The sequence below is a fragment of the Haliotis asinina genome, chromosome 4, assembly GCF_037392515.1.
Source record: "Haliotis asinina isolate JCU_RB_2024 chromosome 4, JCU_Hal_asi_v2, whole genome shotgun sequence".
NCBI lineage: Eukaryota > Metazoa > Mollusca > Gastropoda > Lepetellida > Haliotidae > Haliotis > Haliotis asinina.
The window spans coordinates 2,182,142-2,207,589 of NC_090283.1; the positions used below are offsets into that span (position 1 = coordinate 2,182,142).

The window sequence follows — 25,448 nt, forward strand, 5'->3', positions numbered from 1 at the left end:
TATCAAGGTGTTCTCTGTGTGGGGTAGGGTGAGATACACGGTGTGCACATATCAAGGTGTTCTCTGTGTGGGACGGGGTGAGGTACACAGTATGTACACATCAAGGTGTTCTCTGTGTGTGTGGGGTGAGATACACAGTATGCACTTATCAAGGTGTTCAGTGTGTTGGGTGGGGGGAGATACACAGTATGTACCTATCAAGGTGTTCTGTGTGTTGGGTGGGGGGAGATACACAGTATCTACATATCAAGGTGGTCTGTGTGTGGGGTGGGGTGAGATACACAGTATGTACCTATCAAGGTGTTCTCTGTGTGGGGTGGAGTGATATACACAGTATGTACCTATCAAGGTGTTCTCTGTGTTGTGTGGGGTGAGATACACAGTGTGTACATATAAAGGTGTTCAGTGTGTTGGGTGGGGTGAGATACACAGTATGTACCTTTCAAGGTCTTCTGTGTGTGGGGTGGGGTGAGGTACACAGTATGTACCTATCAAGGTGTTCTGTGTGTGAGGTGGGGTGAGATACACAGTATGTACCTATCAAGGTGTTCTGTGTGTGGTGTAGGCTGAGATAGACTGGATGTACCTATCAAGGTGTTCTGTGTGTTGGGTGGGGGGAGATACACAGTATGTACATATCAAGGTGTTCTGTGTGTGGTGTGGGGTGAGATACACAGTATGTACATATAAAGGTGTTCAGTGTGTTGGGTGGGGTGAGATACACAGTATGTACCTATCAAGGTGTTCAGTGTGTGGGGTGGGGTAAGGTACACAGTATGTACCTATCAAGGTGTTCTGTGTGTGGGGTGGTGTGAGGTACACAGTATGTACATATCAAGGTGTTCAGTGTGTGGGGTGGGGTGAGATACACAGTATGTACATATCAAGGTGTTCTGTGTGTTGGGTGGGGTGAGATACACAGTATGTACATTTCAAGGTCTTCTGTGTGTGGGGTGGGGTGAGGTACACAGTATGTACCTATCAAGGTGTTCTGTGTGTGAGGTGGGGTGAGATACACAGTATGTACATATCAAGGTGTTCTGTGTGTGGTGTGGGCTGAGATAGACTGGATGTACCTATCAAGGTGTTCAGTGTGTGGGGTGGGGTGAGATACGTAGTATGTACCCGTCAAGATGTTCCGTGTGTTGGGTGGGATGAGGTACACTGTATGTATATATCAAGGTTTTTAGTGTGTGGGGTGGAGTGAGATACACAGTATGTACCTTTCAAGGTGTTCAGTGTGTGGGGTGGTTTGAGATACACAGTATGTACCTATCAAGGTGTTCTGTGTGTTGGGTTTGGGAGATACACAGTATGTACATATCTAGGTGTTCTGTGTGTGGGGTGAGGTACACAGTATGTACATATCAAGGTGTTCAGTGTGTGGGGTGGGGTGAGATTCACAGTATGTACCTGTCAAGGTGTTCTATGTGTGGGGTGAGGTACACAGTATGTATAAATCAAGGTGTTCAGTGTGTGGGGTGGGGTGTGATAAACAGTATGTACCTATCAAGGTGTTCTCTGTGTGGGGTAGGGTGAGATACACGGTGTGCACATATCAAGGTGTTCTCTGTGTGGGATGGGGTGAGGTACACAGTATGTACACATCAAGGTGTTCTGTGTGTGTGTGGGGTGAGATACACAGTATGCATTTATCAAGGTGTTCAGTGTGTTGGGTGGGGGGAGATACACAGTATGTACATATCAAGGTGTTCTGCGTGTTGGGTGGGGTGAGATACACAGTATGTACCTATCAAGGTGTTTAGTGTGTGGGGTGGGGAAAGGTACACAGTATGTACCTATCAAGGTGTTCTGTGTGTGGGTTGGTGAGAGGGACACAGTATGTACCTATCAAGGTATTCTGTGTGTGAGGTGGGGGGAGATACACAGTATGTACCTATCAAGGTGTTCTGTGTTTGGGGTGGGGGGAGATACACAGTATATACATATCAAGGTGTTCTGTGTGTGGGGTGGGGTGAGATACACAGTATGTACCTATCAAGGTGTTCTCTGTGTGGGGTAGAGTGATATACACAGTATGTACCTATCAAGATGTTCTCTGTGTTGTGTGGGGTGAGATACACAGTATGTACATATAAAGGTGTTCAGTGTGTTGGGTGGGGTGAGATACACAGTATGTACCTATCAAGGTGTTCTGTGTGTAGGGTGGTGTGAGGTACACAGTATGTACCTATCAAGGTGTTTTGTGTGTGGGGTGGGGTGAGGTACACAGTATGTACATATCAAGGTGTTCTGTACGTGGGGTGGTGTGAGGTACACAGTATGTACATATCAAGGTGTTCTGTACGTGGGGTGGTGTGAGGTACACAGTATGTACATATAAAGGTGTTCAGTGTGTTGGGTGGGGGGAGATGCACAGTATGTACCTATCAAGGTGTTCTCTGTGTGGGGTGGGGTGAGATACACAGTATGTTCATATCAAGGTGTTCAGTGTGTTGGGTTGGGTGAGATACACAGTATATACTTATCAACGTGTTCTGTGTGTGGGGTGGGGTGAGGTACACAGTATATACCTATCAAGGTGTTCTGTGTGTGAGGTGGGGTGAGATACAGAGTATGTACCTATCAAGGTGTTCAGTGTGTGGGGTTGGTATGAGATACACAGTATGTACCTATCAAGGTGTTCTGTGTGTTGGGTGGGGGGAGATACACAGTATGTACATATCAAGGTGTTCTGTGTGTGGGGTGGGGTGAGATACACAGTATGTACCTATCAAGGTGTTCTCTGTGTGGGGTAGAGTGAGATACACAGTATGTACATATCAAGGTGTTGTCTGTGTTGTGTGGGGTGAGATACACTGTGTGTACATATCAAGGTGTTCAGTGTGTTGGGTGGGGTGAGATACACAGTATGTACCTAGCAAGGTGTTCAGTGTGTGGGGTGGGGTAAGGTACACAGTATGTACATATCAAGGTGTTCAGTGTGTGGGGTGGGGTGAGATACACAGTATGTACATATATCAAGGTGTTCTGTGTGTTGGGTGGGTTGAGATACACAGTATGTACCTTTCAAGGTGTTCTGTGTGTGGTGTGGTGTGAGGTACACAGTATGTACCTATCAAGGTGTTGTGTGTGTTGGGTGGGGGGAGATACACAGTATGTACATATCAAGGTGTTCTGTGTGTGGGGTGGGGTGAGATACACAGGATTTACATATGAAGGTGTTCAGTGTGTTAGGTGGGTTGAGATACACAGTATGTACTTATCAAGGTGTTCTGTGTGTGGGGTGGGGTGAGGTACACAGTATGTACCTATCAAGGTGTTCTGTGTGTGAGGTGGGGTGAGATACACAGTATGTACCTATCAACGTGTTCTGTGTGTGGTGTGGGCTGAGATAGACTGTATGTACCTATCAAGGTGTTATGTGTGTTGGGTGGGGGGAGATACACAGTATGTACATATCAAGGTGTTCTGTGTGTTGGGTGGGGGGAGATACACAGTATGTACATATCAAGGTGTTCTGTGTGTGGGGTGGGGGGAGACACACAGTATGTACCTATCAAGGTGTTCCGTGTGTTGGGTGGGGGGAGATACACAGTATGTACATATCTAGGTGTTCTGTGTGTGGGGTGAGGTACACAGTATGTACATATCAAGCTGTTCTGTGTGTGGGGTGGGGGGAGATACACAGTATGTACATATCAAGCTGTTTTGTGTGTGGGGTGGGGTAAGGTACACAGTATGTACATATCAAGGTGTTCTGTGTGTTGGGTGGGGGGAGACACACAGTATGTACATATCAAGGTGTTCTCTGTGTGGGGTGGGGTGAGATACACAGTATGTACATATCAAGGTGTTCTGTGTGTGGGGTGGGGTGAGATACACAGGCTGTACATATCAAGGTGTTCAGTGTGTGGGGTGGGGTGAGGTACACAGTATGTACCTATCAAGGTGTTCTCTGTGTGGGGTGGGGTGAGATACACAGTATGTACATATCAAGGTGTTCTCTGTGTGGGGTGGGGTGAGATACACAGTATGTACATATCAAGGTGTTCTGTGTGTGGGGTGGGGTGAGATACACAGGCTGTACATATCAAGGTGTTCAGTGTGTGGGGTGGGGTGAGGTACACAGTATGTACCTATCAAGGTGTTCTCTGTGTGGGGTGGGGTGAGATACACAGTATGTACATATCAAGGTGTTCTGTGTGTGGGGTGGGGTGAGATACACAGGCTGTACATATCAAGGTGTTCAGTGTGTGGGGTGGGGTGAGGTACACAGTATGTACCTATCAAGGTGTTCTCTGTGTGGGGTGGGGTGAGATACACAGTATGTACATATGAAGGTGTTCTGTGTGTGGGGTGGGGTGAGATACACAGGATGTACATGTCAAGGTGTTCAGTGTGTGGGGTGGGGTGAGGTACACAGTATGTACCTATCAAGGTGTTCTGTGTGTTGGGTGGGGGGAGATACACAGTATGTACCTATCAAGGTGTTCTCTGTGTGGGGTGGGGTGAGATACACAGTATGTACCTATCAAGGTGTTCTGTGTGTTGGGTGGGGGGAGATACACAGTATGTACATATCTAGGTGTTCTGTGTGTGGGGTGGGGGGAGATACACAGTATGTACCTATCAAGGTGTTCTGTGTGTTGGGTGGGGGGAGATACACAGTATGTACATATCTAGGTGTTCTGTGTGTGGGGTGGGGGGAGATACACAGTATGTACATATCAAGGTGTTCTGTGTGTTGGGTGGGGGGAGATACACAGTATGTACCTATTAAGGTGTTCTGTGTGTGAGGTGGGGGGAGATACACAGTATGTACATATCTAGGTGTTCTGTGTGTGGGGTGGGTTGAGATACACAGTATGTACCTATCAAGGTGTTCTGTGTGTGAGGTGGGGGGAGATACACAGTATGTACATATCAAGGTGTTCTCTGTGTGGGGTGGGGTGAGATACACAGTATGTACCTATCAAGGTGTTCTGTGTGTGAGGTGGGGTGAGATACACAGTATGTACCTATCAAGGTGTTCTGTGTGTGGTGTAGGCTGAGATAGACTGGATGTACCTATCAAGGTGTTCTGTGTGTTGGGTGGGGGGAGATACACAGTATGTACATATCAAGGTGTTCTGTGTGTGGTGTGGGGTGAGATACACAGTATGTACATATAAAGGTGTTCAGTGTGTTGGGTGGGGTGAGATACACAGTATGTACCTATCAAGGTGTTCAGTGTGTGGGGTGGGGTAAGGTACACAGTATGTACCTATCAAGGTGTTCTGTGTGTGGGGTGGTGTGAGGTACACAGTATGTACATATCAAGGTGTTCAGTGTGTGGGGTGGGGTGAGATACACAGTATGTACATATCAAGGTGTTCTGTGTGTTGGGTGGGGTGAGATACACAGTATGTACATTTCAAGGTCTTCTGTGTGTGGGGTGGGGTGAGGTACACAGTATGTACCTATCAAGGTGTTCTGTGTGTGAGGTGGGGTGAGATACACAGTATGTACATATCAAGGTGTTCTGTGTGTGGTGTGGGCTGAGATAGACTGGATGTACCTATCAAGGTGTTCAGTGTGTGGGGTGGGGTGAGATACGTAGTATGTACCCGTCAAGATGTTCCGTGTGTTGGGTGGGATGAGGTACACTGTATGTATATATCAAGGTTTTTAGTGTGTGGGGTGGGGTGAGATACACAGTATGTACCTTTCAAGGTGTTCAGTGTTTGGGGTGGTTTGAGATACACAGTATGTACCTATCAAGGTGTTCTGTGTGTTGGGTTTGGGAGATACACAGTATGTACATATCTAGGTGTTCTGTGTGTGGGGTGAGGTACACAGTATGTACATATCAAGGTGTTCAGTGTGTGGGGTGGGGTGAGATTCACAGTATGTACCTGTCAAGGTGTTCTCTGTGTGGGGTGAGGTACACAGTATGTATAAATCAAGGTGTTCAGTGTGTGGGGTGGGGTGTGATAAACAGTATGTACCTATCAAGGTGTTCTCTGTGTGGGGTAGGGTGAGATACACGGTGTGCACATATCAAGGTGTTCTCTGTGTGGGATGGGGTGAGGTACACAGTATGTACACATCAAGGTGTTCTGTGTGTGTGTGGGGTGAGATACACAGTATGCACTTATCAAGGTGTTCAGTGTGTTGGGTGGGGGGAGATACACAGTATGTACATATCAAGGTGTTCTCTGTGTGGGGTGGGGTGAGATACACAGTATGTACCTATCAAGGTGTTCTGTGTGTGAGGTGGGGTGAGATACACAGTATGTACCTATCAAGGTGTTCTGTGTGTGGTGTAGGCTGAGATAGACTGGATGTACCTATCAAGGTGTTCTGTGTGTTGGGTGGGGGGAGATACACAGTATGTACATATCAAGGTGTTCTGTGTGTGGTGTGGGGTGAGATACACAGTATGTACATATAAAGGTGTTCAGTGTGTTGGGTGGGGTGAGATACACAGTATGTACCTATCAAGGTGTTCAGTGTGTGGGGTGGGGTAAGGTACACAGTATGTACCTATCAAGGTGTTCTGTGTGTGGGGTGGTGTGAGGTACACAGTATGTACATATCAAGGTGTTCAGTGTGTGGGGTGGGGTGAGATACACAGTATGTACATATCAAGGTGTTCTGTGTGTTGGGTGGGGTGAGATACACAGTATGTACATTTCAAGGTCTTCTGTGTGTGGGGTGGGGTGAGGTACACAGTATGTACCTATCAAGGTGTTCTGTGTGTGAGGTGGGGTGAGATACACAGTATGTACATATCAAGGTGTTCTGTGTGTGGTGTGGGCTGAGATAGACTGGATGTACCTATCAAGGTGTTCAGTGTGTGGGGTGGGGTGAGATACGTAGTATGTACCCGTCAAGATGTTCCGTGTGTTGGGTGGGATGAGGTACACTGTATGTATATATCAAGGTTTTTAGTGTGTGGGGTGGAGTGAGATACACAGTATGTACCTTTCAAGGTGTTCAGTGTTTGGGGTGGTTTGAGATACACAGTATGTACCTATCAAGGTGTTCTGTGTGTTGGGTTTGGGAGATACACAGTATGTACATATCTAGGTGTTCTGTGTGTGGGGTGAGGTACACAGTATGTACATATCAAGGTGTTCAGTGTGTGGGGTGGGGTGAGATTCACAGTATGTACCTGTCAAGGTGTTCTCTGTGTGGGGTGAGGTACACAGTATGTATAAATCAAGGTGTTCAGTGTGTGGGGTGGGGTGTGATAAACAGTATGTACCTATCAAGGTGTTCTCTGTGTGGGGTAGGGTGAGATACACGGTGTGCACATATCAAGGTGTTCTCTGTGTGGGATGGGGTGAGGTACACAGTATGTACACATCAAGGTGTTCTGTGTGTGTGTGGGGTGAGATATACAGTATGCACTTATCAAGGTGTTCAGTGTGTTGGGTGGGGGGAGATACACAGTATGTACATATCAAGGTGTTCTGCGTGTTGGGTGGGGTGAGATACACAGTATGTACCTATCAAGGTGTTTAGTGTGTGGGGTGGGGAAAGGTACACAGTATGTACCTATCAAGGTGTTCTGTGTGTGGGTTGGTGAGAGGGACACAGTATGTACCTATCAAGGTATTCTGTGTGTGAGGTGGGGGGAGATACACAGTATGTACCTATCAAGGTGTTCTGTGTTTGGGGTGGGGGGAGATACACAGTATATACATATCAAGGTGTTCTGTGTGTGGGGTGGGGTGAGATACACAGTATGTACCTATCAAGGTGTTCTCTGTGTGGGGTAGAGTGATATACACAGTATGTACCTATCAAGATGTTCTCTGTGTTGTGTGGGGTGAGATACACAGTATGTACATATAAAGGTGTTCAGTGTGTTGGGTGGGGTGAGATACACAGTATGTACCTATCAAGGTGTTCTGTGTGTAGGGTGGTGTGAGGTACACAGTATGTACCTATCAAGGTGTTTTGTGTGTGGGGTGGGGTGAGGTACACAGTATGTACATATCAAGGTGTTCTGTACGTGGGGTGGTGTGAGGTACACAGTATGTACATATCAAGGTGTTCTGTACGTGGGGTGGTGTGAGGTACACAGTATGTACATATAAAGGTGTTCAGTGTGTTGGGTGGGGGGAGATGCACAGTATGTACCTATCAAGGTGTTCTCTGTGTGGGGTGGGGTGAGATACACAGTATGTTCATATCAAGGTGTTCAGTGTGTTGGGTTGGGTGAGATACACAGTATATACTTATCAACGTGTTCTGTGTGTGGGGTGGGGTGAGGTACACAGTATATACCTATCAAGGTGTTCTGTGTGTGAGGTGGGGTGAGATACAGAGTATGTACCTATCAAGGTGTTCAGTGTGTGGGGTTGGTATGAGATACACAGTATGTACCTATCAAGGTGTTCTGTGTGTTGGGTGGGGGGAGATACACAGTATGTACATATCAAGGTGTTCTGTGTGTGGGGTGGGGTGAGATACACAGTATGTACCTATCAAGGTGTTCTCTGTGTGGGGTAGAGTGAGATACACAGTATGTACATATCAAGGTGTTGTCTGTGTTGTGTGGGGTGAGATACACTGTGTGTACATATCAAGGTGTTCAGTGTGTTGGGTGGGGTGAGATACACAGTATGTACCTAGCAAGGTGTTCAGTGTGTGGGGTGGGGTAAGGTACACAGTATGTACATATCAAGGTGTTCAGTGTGTGGGGTGGGGTGAGATACACAGTATGTACATATATCAAGGTGTTCTGTGTGTTGGGTGGGTTGAGATACACAGTATGTACCTTTCAATGTGTTCTGTGTGTGGTGTGGTGTGAGGTACACAGTATGTACCTATCAAGGTGTTGTGTGTGTTGGGTGGGGGGAGATACACAGTATGTACATATCAAGGTGTTCTGTGTGTGGGGTGGGGTGAGATACGCAGTGTGTACCTATCAAGGTGTTCTGTGTGTGGGGTGGAGTGAGATACACAGTATGTACATATCAAGGTGTTCTCTGTGTGGGGTGGGGTGAGATACACAGGATTTACATATGAAGGTGTTCAGTGTGTTAGGTGGGTTGAGATACACAGTATGTACTTATCAAGGTGTTCTGTGTGTGGGGTGGGGTGAGGTACACAGTATGTACCTATCAAGGTGTTCTGTGTGTGAGGTGGGGTGAGATACACAGTATGTACCTATCAACGTGTTCTGTGTGTGGTGTGGGCTGAGATAGACTGTATGTACCTATCAAGGTGTTATGTGTGTTGGGTGGGGGGAGATACACAGTATGTACATATCAAGGTGTTCTGTGTGTTGGGTGGGGGGAGATACACAGTATGTACATATCAAGGTGTTCTGTGTGTGGGGTGGGGGGAGACACACAGTATGTACCTATCAAGGTGTTCCGTGTGTTGGGTGGGGGGAGATACACAGTATGTACATATCTAGGTGTTCTGTGTGTGGGGTGAGGTACACAGTATGTACATATCAAGCTGTTCTGTGTGTGGGGTGGGGGGAGATACACAGTATGTACATATCAAGCTGTTTTGTGTGTGGGGTGGGGTAAGGTACACAGTATGTACATATCAAGGTGTTCTGTGTGTTGGGTGGGGGGAGACACACAGTATGTACATATCAAGGTGTTCTCTGTGTGGGGTGGGGTGAGATACACAGTATGTACATATCAAGGTGTTCTGTGTGTGGGGTGGGGTGAGATACACAGGCTGTACATATCAAGGTGTTCAGTGTGTGGGGTGGGGTGAGGTACACAGTATGTACCTATCAAGGTGTTCTCTGTGTGGGGTGGGGTGAGATACACAGTATGTACATATCAAGGTGTTCTCTGTGTGGGGTGGGGTGAGATACACAGTATGTACATATCAAGGTGTTCTGTGTGTGGGGTGGGGTGAGATACACAGGCTGTACATATCAAGGTGTTCAGTGTGTGGGGTGGGGTGAGGTACACAGTATGTACCTATCAAGGTGTTCTCTGTGTGGGGTGGGGTGAGATACACAGTATGTACATATCAAGGTGTTCTGTGTGTGGGGTGGGGTGAGATACACAGGCTGTACATATCAAGGTGTTCAGTGTGTGGGGTGGGGTGAGGTACACAGTATGTACCTATCAAGGTGTTCTCTGTGTGGGGTGGGGTGAGATACACAGTATGTACATATCAAGGTGTTCTGTGTGTGGGGTGGGGTGAGATACACAGGATGTACATGTCAAGGTGTTCAGTGTGTGGGGTGGGGTGAGGTACACAGTATGTACCTATCAAGGTGTTCTGTGTGTTGGGTGGGGGGAGATACACAGTATGTACCTATCAAGGTGTTCTCTGTGTGGGGTGGGGTGAGATACACAGTATGTACCTATCAAGGTGTTCTGTGTGTTGGGTGGGGGGAGATACACAGTATGTACATATCTAGGTGTTCTGTGTGTGGGGTGGGGGGAGATACACAGTATGTACCTATCAAGGTGTTCTGTGTGTTGGGTGGGGGGAGATACACAGTATGTACATATCTAGGTGTTCTGTGTGTGGGGTGGGGGGAGATACACAGTATGTACATATCAAGGTGTTCTGTGTGTTGGGTGGGGGGAGATACACAGTATGTACCTATTAAGGTGTTCTGTGTGTGAGGTGGGGGGAGATACACAGTATGTACATATCTAGGTGTTCTGTGTGTGGGGTGGGTTGAGATACACAGTATGTACCTATCAAGGTGTTCTGTGTGTGAGGTGGGGGGAGATACACAGTATGTACCTATCAAGGTGTTCTGTGTGTGGGGTGGGGGGAGATACACAGTATGTACCTATCAAGGTGTTCTGTGTGTGAGGTGGGGGGAGATACACAGCGTGTACATATCTAGGTGTTCTGTGTGTGGGGTGGGGGGAGATACACAGTATGTACCTATCAAGGTGTTGTCTGTGTGGTGTAGGGTGAGATACACAGTATGTACCTATCAAGGTGTTCTCTGTGTGGGGTGGGGTGAGATACACAGTATGTACATATCAAGGTGTTGTCTGTGTGGTGTAGGGTGAGATACACAGTATGTACCTATCAAGGTGTTCTCTGTGTGGGGTGGGGTGAGATACACAGTATGTACATATCAAGGTGTTCTGTGTATGGGGTGGGGTGAGATACACAGTATGTACCTATCAAGGTGTTGTCTGTGTGGGGTAGGGTGAGATACACAGTATGTACCTATCAAGGTGTTCTCTGTGTGGGGTGGGGTGAGATACACAGTATGTACATATCAAGGTGTTCTGTGTGTGGGGTGGGGTGAGATACACAGGCTGTACATATCAAGGTGTTCAGTGTGTTGGGTGGGGTGAGGTACACAGTATGTACCTATCAAGGTGTTCTCTGTGTGGGGTGGGGTGAGATACACAGTATGTACATATCAAGGTGTTCTGTGTGTGGGGTGGGGTGAGATACACAGGATGTACATGTCAAGGTGTTCAGTGTGTGGGGTGGGGTGAGGTACACAGTATGTACCTATCAAGGTGTTCTCTGTGTGGGGTGGGGTGAGATACACAGTATGTACCTATCAAGGTGTTGTCTGTGTGGGGTGGGGTGAGGTACACAGTATGTACCTATCAAGGTGTTCTCTGTGAGGGGTGGGGTGAGATACACAGTATGTACATATCAAGGTGTTCTGTGTGTGGGGTGGGGTGAGGTACACAGTATGTACCTATCAAGGTGTTCTCTGTGTGGGGTGGGGTGAGATACACAGGATGTACATATCAAGGTGTTCTGTGTGTGGGGTGGGGTGAGGTACACAGTATGTACCTATCAAGGTGTTGTCTGTGTGGGGTAGGGTGAGATACACAGTATGTACCTATCAAGGTGTTCTCTGTGTGGGGTGGGGTGAGATACACAGTATGTACATATCAAGGTGTTCAGTGTGTGGGGTGGGGTGAGATACACAGTATGTACATATCAAGGTGTTCAGTGTGTGGGGTGGGGTGAGGTACACAGTATGTACCTATTAAGGTGTTCTGTGTGTGGGGTGGTGTGAGGTACACAGTATGTACATATAATCATGACATGACAGGACTCTCCACGAACTCTTCACTGTTTTCTACTTCTTACTTCTTTTTGTCTAAGTGAACTGTATGTCTAATTGTGATAAGACGATCCTCTCTGTTATTATTTTTAGGCATCCTAACCCAGGAAATATATGTAGAACTGCTGGGAACAATTACGTTAGGACCCTCAACAAATGATCATCACCATCATAATAAAAATTATTGTTTAAAAGCAGGTCAATACTTTAAAAGGAAGACCGATGCTTAATACTGATGGATTTGAACAGAAATAGAGTTGTATTGTTTCAGTTAAAGCACTGTCGGGAATAGGGAAAACTGTTTTTTTTTCTTTACATCTCTACAACTTCTTACAGTGACAGCCCTCTAAGCCTGCTTGCGTGGATATGCCGACATAGGTGGCGTGGCGGTTACGTGTCCTGTTGTGCAGTTGTGCGAATATTTAGGAATACATAGTAACAGACCAAGAACACTTTTTAGGTTTCCTATCTCCGACAGTACTTTAGTTCTGATGTGGGGTAGTGGACTTGTCCCGGAATGACACAAGTTGTCACGAATGGAAGTGGTCCTTTCCCATTCTTTCTGTGACATACGGTCACGGTAGTATTTCCTTGTATCGTTTATTGCACATACACACCCTAGGAAAGGCTAAGTTGTAGGTCTTGTTTCAGATGTTGCTGTGTATATTTCTTAGATGATGACGATACAGACACTTGGCCGCAGCACTTGGATTCAGGGGAAGTAACTCTAATCTGTTCTACATTTCCGAACAGGAAACTAAATATTATGGCATTGATGTTTAATAAAAATGTAGTGCGCTCTTTTGCAGTGGTTTCAATTTGTCGTTGCATAATGACTGTCAGTAGCGGGTTATGTAGTGATTGTCGTCCAGGGTTACCTTTCTTGTGTGTGATCTCAAGTCTGTGCATCCTCTCTTTGGTGGCTTTCAACTCCTGTGTCGTGTCTGCAAGTTGTTTTCTCAGATCAGTGACGACTCTATACACGTGCTGCAAGACATGGGTTATAAACATTGGTAACTGAATGTGAAAGACAAACATTAACAGCCTTGTGCATGTACTTATACTTTCTAACAATGATGGCTGAACGAGTAGCACTGATCAGACGTACGAAATACAGGTGCTTATTTGTTTCAGCTGATTTACAGTTTACGTGTATTTGAGAGATATATGTCAGATCCTGATCTCGTAATGTCACATTTCCAACAACCCTCAATAAGAATGTCACAAGAGAGTGTCGGAGTAACTGTAATGGTTGTCAAACGTGTCAAATAGACAATACCTCTTGTTTACTGGCGCCTCCTGTTTGTCTGTGGCCGCCTCCAGGTTCTGGTAGATCTGTAATTTAAAGATATATATTTATAACAACTCACCTACTTACAGAAACAAATAACTGAGTGACAACACAGGACGACATTAAATTAGTTTATGTTATTCCAAAGGAACGTGGGGATTAACAGTGATTGGATTAAGTTTATTATCAGTCATCAACTTTAGCATCGTGTTCATCTGACTACATAACCACTATCTGTCATAGGTTTCTCCTCAAAGTGAGGATACATCATTCAGAGGGCATCCATGTATATATTATCCTTGTCTGTGTCGTTATGTATCCCTCGCTTGTTGACAGTGTTAGCATCTGCTGCAACACAGGAGTTGTCCATACATAAAACAAACACCAATCTTGTTTCAGCTTACATGTGATATCCTGAATCTCCTCGTCACCAACTTCTGTCATTGTATCTGTTGCCGTAACTGAAACAGTAAAGTCTGCAGCTATAGGAATTACAATTTTACTGTTATCGTTTGAGTAAGAAGTTCACATTACATAGACACAAATTCTGATGTTTTGTGGACTGAAGTGAAGAATGGAAACTGCCTTCCAACTGTTCAAGATTTATGTTTGTGCATGTATTTGATGAGATAAATAAACTGGAATGTCTTTGCCATCTGATGTACCCCTAACACGTCCATAACTCTAGCGTCCATGGACGGCACGACCAATCTAAGGACAGGACTTGTCTTACGATGTGGGGCAGTTAAGTACGGATTGTTTTGAGTAATTCTTCCTGGTCACAGGTTGTACTCACAGAATCCGCTGCTTTCTGAGGGCTGAGGAGAACCTGGCCTCGTCTCCCACATTGACAGCCGTATGCCTGAGGCAAACCGAATAGCACGTGAGGATCAATATATAATACTCCAACATAATTTATCTGGGAACCTATTTAACTTTACTGTATATCATAACATACACATATCTGCAACACGTACCTGCCAGTTGTGCTCGTTCCTTCTCTTTCACCTCTTGTAATTGCTGCTGCAATGTTTCCACTTGTTCTGACAGTTCTTGTACCACTTTTTCGTGTTCCTACATTGATTATATATTTTGTGTATGTTATCAGGACACATGTAGACTGTTTAAGACAATTATTGTTTAAGCAGTATTTAGTTAACATACATTAGGACATTACTGCGGGTAGTCTTTCAACTCCAAACAGATGTGGTTAAAATATCACAAGCATTGCAACATTAAACTTAGAACACTTCAATCGTTAACACGTGTAAAACTCGGTCCAATCGATTAGGTTGGCCACGGGGAGTTATGGTCAAAACTATTCATAAATCTATTGCTTGTTGGCAAGATGCCATAAACTAGATGAGTGACAGGCGAGCTGATTACAGATACCTGCTTGTCCACGTATCTTCTATCTAGGTCGCCATGTCCAGGCAGTGAACGTGGATCTGAAGCAGAGTTCCGAGTCAGCAGTTTGTTTTGACTTTTTTAGCGATTTGTACGTATATAACAATTTTGAAAAGCACGTGCAATGAATACTACAGTGATCCTAAACTTGGGTCCTTTCTGTTTGCAACATCACCTATACAGATGATGAAACAGGCTTGCAAAATCAGAAAGGCAGCTACACAGTTTCCACAAGCCAAACTTTTTAACAAGTGCATTAGTAAGGAATGAAAATGCATCGTACAACCCTGCTTGCCTCCTTGAGGATATGGAGAATCCTGCATTTTCCAGGACTCATAGGACATGACTATAGCCAATAGAAATGAGGCATGCAGAAGTTGCTTTGAATACTATATAGTCATCAATCTTATTGGTGAATTACTCAGCTTTGTTACAGCTGTTATATAATCGACCTTGGACAAGAAAATGACATGTATGAAGATTACGAGCATCTGATCCAGTTCTCGTGTCAAGCATGTGATACTGAAGGGCAATAACTGATCTTCATAGAAGATATCACTATATATCACACGTGCTGCTGCTTGTACTAGCCCTACCAACTGAGATCCTGAGATTTCCTTCAGCAGAGTTACAGCTGTATGATATTTCTAAACAAATCGAGTTTGGATCATACATCCTAGGAAGTAGAACAAAGGCTCTTCGAAGCAAAGATGTCAAAGAAGAATCTAATAATTTCTAAATAGGGGCTTTGCAAGTGATTGTGCTCAAATTCGATATAGCGTAGATAGTGTTATGTGCTTTCTTTTTAAATAACACGACGTGAGCTAGACAAACTGTAAACTGTCTCAGATGTATCTCTCACATCACAATATTCCACATTAACACATGATAATAGAATAACATCCAGATTTGATTAACACCAAATAATTATTGACTATGCTTTAAGACTCATAATTTTGAAAACAATTGTTCTATGATCAGTATCATATAGAATTTTATAATATTCCAAACATTTAATTGTGCCTAATGCAGATAATATGTTTCATATATTAAGCGACGAAAGTAAGTGACACAAAAGTAAATGAGAGTCTGTCTCATTACACAAAAGTAGCAAGTATATTTTCCTGAAGATAAGTGTTTCTTGTTCCGTGTCAAGCGCCTAAATGTATCCCTTACCTATAAAGTCCTGCAGTTGGACGTCCATCTGGATGTCCTTCACTGTAGAATCTATCTCCCGGAGACACTCCAGGATCATTGCTCTCACTTCTTCATGTTTGCGGATCATCCCCAGGGCGTCTTCTGTGCTTCTGTGGTGAAAAGTAAATATCACAGAACCAGTTGTAACTCTCCCTAGACAAGCATCAAAAGAACGTGTGATATTTTCTTTAAATCGATTAAAATGACTGTTGCTGGTCTCGTTGTCGACCTCAAAGTTGCGGGTGTCCGGGTTGGAGAACCACTTTGTTTCTGATTTATCCGTCTCAGAATAATCTGCCGTCGAATCAAATACACAGCTGTATCCTGAAATGAAAGAAAATGTTCGACAAAATACCACCGTTCAATATGAAAGATCTAAATTGAAATTGGCTTGAAATGTATGCCATTTTTCACAACAGCAGATTCTCCAGTGTAACACATTACTTTCTTTTGATTGTTACATCTGGTAGTTTGCACGTTAATTCACTACCTTGAACATTAACCTTTCGAAGATACACCACAAAATTACTCTCATGATGACACGTAAAGAAACGATGCTTTTTGATTTGAGAATGCCTTTTGCGAATTCAATAGTTTACGTATCACGGTTTAGAGTACTACTTTAAATATCCCACTCAATCAGTCCATAAGTAAAACACTGTACCAGAGATGCCAAATTATCAGTAAGCTTACTGAAAATAATAACCACACATTTCTTGCAGTCCTGTTGTTCTTATCTCATGTGTAGTCTCCCGTGTGTATATATGATTTCCCTTATATGTTATGAGATCCCACAAACTATACATTTGACGGTTGTTTAGTCAGCAACACATGTCAATGTTTGCAAATACGACACGTTTTGTGGAATACAACGTCTTTATTGTGAAGGGTCACGACGTTTCAACGAATGTTCTTACTTCTTCATCGGGTGAATCAGGAGATGTTTTTGTGAATGTGTTGTGATGACGTGACAGGTGTATTACATTTTCACTGATTGTTGTTGACTAACCGAGGCTGATTCATTGATGTGTTGGTAATGTGAATGCTACAATTGTGAAAGAAGTACCCTGTGTCTATTTGACAAGTAAAACTATAAGGTATTCTTGTAGTTTTGAACATTCATGAATTGTAGGTGTATACATGTACAGAGGAACCATGTGACTTAGATTTAGTATCTGTTGTATTAGGTTGGTCTTGTCATGTCGTGCCTGAATGGCAATAGACTGATATTTCATGTAAATAATATTTTGACATCATGTATATTCCTGAACAGTATCTGAAATTTGCATCAATTGTGCTCTTGCTTTTTCCACAACACTCGTTTAAATATAGTACTTCCTCCAAAACAAATCGTCCACCAAATCGAGGGTAGATGTCGTTACTTTTTCCTTACGGTTGCAAATTAATGAGTCTGGTTCATGTTTCATATATGGAAGTATGCATTGGTGGACATTTATTAGGAAACAGTGGCCATTAATTGGAACAAATATGTGGTTTAGTAGAAGCCAGTACAGACATTGTCAAAATAAAGCTGTTGTTTACCTTGGTCTTGATGCCTTGCTGCCTGCCTCGTTCCCGTGAGTCGTACTCTAACTTTGATATCATCCACGGGTAATTTTACTTCGCGCAGAAATGATACGACAGTGCTTCTCACATCAGTGAATTTGTTAAACATGTTGAAAGCGCTAGCCTCTGTGTCATGTCCGAAGAGAAGTATGACCTTTTGTTCAGGATTCCGTAGACTCGCCAGCTTCACACCAGGAGGTCTGTCAAAGTGCTGCATCATGGTACACAAGTGTTCATTAATTCTTCGTGTGAATGTGATTTCATGGTCCCCTGATGGTAGCATACATGTCCATTCTGTAAAATGTATCCAGGAGCATTCTTCCTTGCCAGTGAAATCAACAGTGAAGACGTCATCGTCATCAACAAACACTGGAAATAGGACATACAATTAGTTAGACATTAATGTTAATGTAAGAAAAAAAATAGTTCATTTCGTATTGCATAAATATGTTCATTAATTCTTCGTGTCAGTGTGGTCTGACATTCACCAGATTTTCGGAATGCATGTCCATTTTTAAAACATGTCCAAGACCTGTCCTCGTTGTCCGTGAAATTAACTGTAAATACCTTACTGTCATCATTAGTGTCTATCAATTAACATTGCAGAGTATTTAATCCAGTGTTTTCACACGGAAATCATAAATAAGTCTCCACAAATATTTTATGTTGGTTGTTTCGATTTTCTTTTGATAATTTTGAGCAAATTTATGTTTCCAAATGCCGAAAGAAACTACCATGAGTAGGACGAACAAAGAGAAAACATTCTACATTGATAACATTCTAAAAACAGCACGTTTGCACTATAAATCTTTCTAAAAGAAACTAAAAGAAAATGCCCCACACTCCAGACTCAATATGTTCATTATGATTTCCACAGCGTGCTTAACCTAGGTGTTTCAGTATATACAGTTAAAGCCTACCTTTAGGGTTTACAGTGTTAGATGAACCAGGTGTTGGTGTATTTTCCTTCCTGCTTGCCATCATTCATAACTGAAAACGATGGTAGAAAGAAATTATGTGAACAATGCACATACTTGCAGAACCTCTTCGACGTCATCTGGTCTGGTTTATTCAAACACATGTGAAAGATTAAGATGAACTTGAAATGGTTTTAATATTCAGAAGCAGTGTATCTATAATGAGTCCTCCTGGGGAGTGCTCAGGGGTCCTTCCGGAATGTGGACATGGCCCATCAGGGTTAACCTCATTTTCAGAATATGTTCTCGGGGAACACCTGAACTTAAAATCAGATTCATCACCGTCACGTGACTAACCTTCGCCACCCGAAAGAGTAAACATCATATTTACAATTATATATACCATACATCCGAGGTTAGGACTCACTAGTGTAAATGTAGCTATTTACTGTAGTTAACTTTCTAAACAAGATTTAGCAAAATATTCTATGTTGATTGATGGTATTGTTTCAACATGAAATGATGTATTGTAAACCAAATTTGTAGCGTTGAAAAGATCATTGTCATGAGTTGTTTCAAAGGCATTTGTCATGAGTTCAGTAATTGTGGGAAAGCTAAGATAATTGGCGAATTCTTAGCATTACACCAAAACGCATTCACGTGCACGACATTTGCACATGATTTACAGCAATCAGATGCATGATCACCGTACAATGTTCATCCAAGTTAGTGAATAAAATCGTCTCTTGTGCAACCACCCCCACCCCCCACCCCCCTCTCTTATATATATCTTTGGGATCAGATCACGACGTCCTGCCACACGACCTATCCTGACACAACATCATCGACAAGACCGCCGAATATGGTACTGAAATCATGTCGGCAGACCCTTGTGTTGGTGGAGAAATGTTGTTTTCACAGATGAGTCCAGGTGTAACATTTCCCTCGCCGACGTATATATATGCTCGTGGGAGAACGTTATGCAAAGGCCTGTGTCTTGGAGAGGAATCGCTTGGGTGGTGATTCCTTGATGAGTTGGTGTGAAAAGAATAGCACGCCACACAACTCGTTTGGTGATTGATCGTGCCAACTTGACAGTTGTGTGCTACAGGGATCAGATTCTTCGACCTTTGGTAATTCCTTTTCTGCAATGTCATGGCTCAGGGTTAACATTCCAACAGGACAATGACCGACTTCATACGTCAAGGGTTGCTATGGATTTCGTCCAACACCACAACGTTGACTTACTGCCTTGGCCTGCAAACTCACCGGATCTCTCCCCGATAGGGCATGTTTGCGACGAGATGGATCGACGACTACGCCGTCTTGATCATCCACCAGATAACGGCCTTGACCTTGCAACAGAACTGGAGAGAATGTGTCGTGACATCCCACAAGCCTACCTAGCACATTTGATAGGTTCCGTGCGTCACCGATGCACTGCTGTTCTCAATGCCGATGGCGGACGTACCCGTTATTGAGCTTGTGACATGGTCGTTTGACCCCTGTCCCGCCTGTGGATTCGTGGCGCCATTGTGATTGACGTTTGTCAGTTGAAATTTCCCCGTCTTGTTATGGTCTCATGATCGCTTCACTAAAGTTTATATGTACCTCTGACATTCCTGTCGTACTTATCAACTTGGATAATAATTTGACAATGCACAGTCTTTTTTTTATGTGGCTAGTATGTGTTGTCATAAAAATGTCGTTTCAGAGAAAAACATGGTGCACCTGTTTTCTGTTCAACAAACACTCCGTAGTAATCAGAGCACAGTTTCAGTAAGCAGAAAGTACAATTATCACAAACTGACTTGAGGGCCTCATCAGAACTGATTTTGTTTTTAATGTTGAGATATACTGGTTTCATTTTACACACTGTTTCTCAATCGCTGAGACGTTCACACAGACGATGTATGTGAAGTATCCATCACTGCAAGTAGAGTCGTCATCAGACCTAGTCTGTCAGAGGAATTCACAGCCCGTGGCCAGTTCAGCTTAGTCGACATGCAGTCCCTACCCTAGTCTGTCAGAGGAACTCACAGCCCCTAGCCAGTTCAGCTTAATCGACTTGCAGTCCCTACCCCAAGTTTTTTTCACGTGGTTTCTAGTGTACCAGGACAATTTGACCAGGTCTTGTGTGCTACGGCCGTTAATAATAAAGAGAACAGCTGAAATTGCTTACGGACATATTCATGCTGTTTGGCGCCCCACAAATACTGCAAAGTCTGAACTCAGGTAATCACTAAAGTAACAGAACTCAAATAGATCTGATCATTCTGCACAGTAAACCAAGAGTCAAGGATCGGTTGAACGAGTGAATTATGATATCAAAGACATGATTTGAGCTTGGATGAGTGAAAACACCACCATTGATTGGACTGTTGGTATTATGTTTATTCACTTCAGAAAGAATTGTATATAGCTTTTCATCGAATATCAACCCATCACCAACTTCAGCTCTCTTTGAAATTGAGGCCAGAGTTAACATTGGATTGTGACCAACATCAGTGATATCCTCCACAACATGCAGAAAGAGGACGACCTACTTGCAGCGATCAGTTCCCAAACATAGCAGACCAGCATCCGGGAGACAGACCCTGCTGAAGAAGACATTGCTGAAGAAGACGGCATTGTTGGCCATGATGTTGAACATCTGATGGAGGCAATCAACAGGAATATGACATTAGCACACGGACCTATTTGCAAAAGAAATGAGCGGATGGTGAAGCAAAGTAAGATTGTCACAGAAGCTGTCCCTCTGTTTTCGAGGAGCCAGTTCGATTTGTAACCCATAGGAACTCTTAACTGTACCAGAAGTCAGCGCTGAAACTTCAGTATCCGTCGTACTGCTGTCTTTAACAGGAGGCCAGGGTTTCGTGAAGTGTAACGAGCTGGTAGCAAGAGATGTGAAACCAAGAAATATAAATAGTACAAGAACAATCTGTGCAACAGCCGGCCCCATTCAAGTCTCACTTGTCAAAACAACTAATACAAACTCTTTGTTAAAACTGAATCGAGAGGTGTTCACTTCCTTTTTTTGTGTTTCATTTTATCACCTAAACGTTTCAGTCATTTGGTCAAATGACTGGTCACAAGTTTTAATCATTTCAAATGTCAGCGTGGTAGTCCTTCAAACCACGTTGATTACTTGTACTGACCTGGTCATGGTAGCGTATGAACTCACCCTGGTCATGGTAGCGTATGAACTCACCCTGGTCATGGTAGCGTATGAACTCTCCCTGGTCATGGTAGCGTATGAACTCATCCTGGTCATGGTAGCATATGAACTCACCCTGGTCATGGTAGCGTATGAACTCACCCTGGTCATGGTAGCGTATGAACTCACCCTGGTCATGGTAGCATATGAATTCGCCCTGGTAATGGTAGCGTATGAACTCACCCTGGTCATGGTAGCGTATGAACTCACCCTGGTCATGGTAGCGTATGAACTCATCCTGGTCATGGTAGCATATGAACTCACCCTGGTCATGGTAGCGTATGAACTCACCCTGGTCATGGTAGCGTATGAACTCACCCTGGTCATGGTAGCATATGAATTCACCCTGGTCATGGTAGCGTATGAACTCACCCTGGTCATGGTAGCATATGAGCTCACCCTGGTCGTATTCTCCAATCTCAGTTTGATCAGCTTTTAAAATTCTGTGTTCAACGCCACTGTGTAAAGCAAAGTTGAGACCAAAGTTAAGTATGGCATTGTATCAAGCAGTGTGTAGGGAGATGAATCGCCAAGAATAGCTTTATCCCACAGTACTTCCTCCTGATTTACAGTGATGACATTTGCCTGTCTTGGATGCATTCCAAGCGCTTCTCGTGCTCTCACTTCCATGACATTGTCCAGTGTGATTTTCAGTTCTGTGTAGACCAGGTCAGAGAAGAAATGCACATGTCTGTTCAAATTCACCAGCTTCATTTGGATAAGGAAAACCAAGTGCCCTAAAGTTTTTGGAACATAGTTTTCCCCTTTCTCACTTCCATGAGAAATCCACTCAGACAATAATTAAGTTTATCATCATTGAGATCATCTAGACCAAGCGGAATCACACTAACTCGATGGCCGGATGTATCACCATTAGTATTTTTCCGTTCCTCGAAATTAGCCCAGATTTAGAACAGACGACATGCGCATTCTATACACGTCCATGTTTTCTGTGACACTACCTTCTTGCTCATTTCTGTAACTTCCCGATCAGGTAAGGGTTCACTGAAGCGGGTAGTAGTTTATTTCCTTGCATATTGCATTTCCATCTCATATCACATATCATGTCATTATCACGCGGAAAGAAAGCCAAAAAATTCACCTTTATGTTTTTTTGTCACTGATATCACTGTACAGAGTAGGATCATTTGTCGGAGTAACTGCATTACTATGAACATTTCAGCTCAAATACATTTGTGAGCACGGAATAAAATCCTCTTCAGACATTCTGCACCAATTTGTTGCTGACGCCTGCAATGGTGGTGAATGTGAAATCATGTTTCTTAGTGAACGTTTGCGCGTACGTGAAAATCATTCATTAGTAACTCATTATATCGTACAGGGCAAACTTAAATTCAAACCGAGAATAACATAGTTATCAATTACTACAATTACTCTGCTCATTGAGGGCCACATTGCATTACCAAAACAGCCCTTATCGTGGTCAGATGTATCAGATGACACGTGCTGTACGTGACATAGAAGCAATACGAAATTTTCAAAGACCTAAAGTGTCAAAATAAAACTTTTACTACGTGAAAGCGCAACAATGATTTTTTTATCACTATTTTAATTTATTTTTCATGTACATGCAGCCATTTAATTATGTAATGCTATTTATGATGCAAAGTGGTTTGTGCCTAGAATCCATCGTGATGTTGCCCTCGGGCATTACATGATCACCCAGACGGAATTAAACTTTTAAGGATGCCACTAAGCACTAAGCGCGACCACGACCGCGACAGTTTGGGTCCGATCATTCGCTTTTCAGGTACCCATTGTAAACAGCTGGGTGGACTGAGTGCAATGTGCACGGAATGCCTAGGTGATCTAACCTATACATAAACCTTACCAGAAAATCTTCATAAAGGGAACTTCCATAAAATCGTCAGTTTAAAGAACAGAAAAAAACAGACTAGTTGTTGTGAAGACTCATTTTCCGGAATATGATTTTGAAAAACAAAGTTGTTCATCAGTCCCTATTAATGGCTTTCTAGGGCTTAGAAATTATGTTTCGAGACTAGTCTTTGTCTTTCATATTTTAGACTTGTCTTTGCTCTGTTTTGCTGGTTCACAAGTGGTCTCTTACATCATTTTGTCATGGTAAATTCTTATCCATAACAATAAACCTTACTAGACAATCTTCTTAAACAGATGTTCCATAAGATCTGCAGACTGGTTGTTGTCAAGACTCATTTTCCGGAATATAATTTTGAAAAGTAAAATTGTTCATCATTCCCTATTAATGCCTTTCTAGGACTTACAAATTGTGTTTCGGAACTAATCTTTGTCTGTCATAATCGTGTTTGATATTAATCTTACTCAACTGACTAAACAAAAGTAAGCATATATTGAGAAGAATACAAGAGTTCACTATTCAGACGAATGGATATCTGACAATATAGTGTGCAGTATATACATATATCTAGTATGCTGGTGCATGCACGTCTAGAAATATGAACAATAAATATATACATGCACTTATAACATAAAGGTAAAGGACAGGGACACTAATAAAGTTTCACAGGAAGCTCGCTCCTCTATCTATATTTGCACCAAGTTTGTGTAAATTTACTGAAGTGAACGTTTACAGTCCCTGCTATTTAAAATCAGAAATCAGACATGAACATCTTACCTTTGTTGTACATCCAATTGAAAACCTGAAGACATGTGAACAGTTTACCGTTGTTATACATGCAATGTGAAATCTGAAGACATGTGAACAACTTACCTTTGTTGTACATGCAAGGTAAAATCTGGAGACATGAGAACAGCTTAACTTTGCTACACATGCAATGCTGGTAACACCGCCTAGTCCGCCTGCTCGCTATCTGAAGTACAAGGTACAACGGCCCAACCTGTGTCCTGGCGCGTGTGTAATCAACAAAGAGGGCTGCATACGCTGAATTGAATGTGTTTTTTTTAATGCAGGTCAGGTGCGCTCTCTATATTTAGGTCGCCTCCGTTATCATCTGACTGAACGATGACTCACAACAGGTCCAAAACTGCCAAGAATTAAGTACAGTCGAACCTCGCTTACTCGGACCCCCCATATCCCGGTCCTCCTGCCTATTTTTGAGTTAAACGAAACTTACGTTAAGTAACTGTACTGGCTCAATCAGATACCACGCTTCCGGTCCTGTACGGATAATTTTCAAACTATTGCCATACATTTCCAGTGTAAAGATGATCCGGTTATCCGGAGGGACAGATCTGCACACATGTGCATGTATGTGTATGTGTCACGTCGATACCGTTTACCGAACAACTAGGTGTATTTATTCTTAATTACTCGGAAGACATTGGATGTACTTGAAACACCAGGGACACGTGTCAGTCAGGTTGTTAGTTATTATTGGGGGCGTGTGAGAACATCCCATCAGTAGCGAAGACACATGTTATGTAGGATTGTGGGTAACTACACTAGAATTGTCGTATATTTATGACGCTTATAAATCGACCCCTACTATATATCACGATGCAAGTTAAAATAGGCTGCCACGTGATCTAAGTCCTCTAAACCTGTCCGGAAGTTTAGGCAGAATAAATTCACTGTCATATGTTTCCAGGGCAAGAATGCATCCGGTAATATTAAAGATGTAGAGGTCTAGTAAATACAACACAGTTACGCATATGCAACTCTTAATTATATTTTGATGGAATGACTTCAGATTGTTCTGTGGTGACGGTTAGCCAACAGTATCCAGCATAATCCAGTTGAAATCGCTAAGCAGACGCGCTGATATTCCTGATGCATGTCATCAACATATCCCAGCTCTGTAATCTGATGCTCATGATGTCAATCACGCGATTGTCAAGTCCAGACTGGATTACATAGATGTCAAACAGGTGCGATTG

General features: G+C 43.4%; 1 protein-coding gene across 1 annotated transcript in view; it reads right to left on the minus strand.

Moving 5' to 3' along the window:
- LOC137280702 (uncharacterized) overlaps positions 1–24,494 on the minus strand; it is a 33,191-nt gene extending 8,697 nt beyond the window's left edge. The window contains exons 1-10 of the mRNA XM_067811921.1: positions 24,322–24,494; positions 18,377–18,446; positions 17,433–17,825; positions 15,870–16,214; positions 14,679–14,734; positions 14,264–14,360; positions 14,083–14,148; positions 13,691–13,747; positions 13,275–13,330; positions 12,874–12,982 (exon numbers count right to left, since the gene is read on the minus strand). Coding sequence (XP_067668022.1) covers positions 12,874–12,982; positions 13,275–13,330; positions 13,691–13,747; positions 14,083–14,148; positions 14,264–14,360; positions 14,679–14,734; positions 15,870–16,214; positions 17,433–17,825; positions 18,377–18,440 — 1,243 coding nt within the window. The 5' untranslated portion in view covers positions 18,441–18,446; positions 24,322–24,494. The remainder of the gene's footprint in view (positions 1–12,873; positions 12,983–13,274; positions 13,331–13,690; positions 13,748–14,082; positions 14,149–14,263; positions 14,361–14,678; positions 14,735–15,869; positions 16,215–17,432; positions 17,826–18,376; positions 18,447–24,321) is intronic.
- Positions 24,495–25,448: the final 954 nt, after the last annotated feature.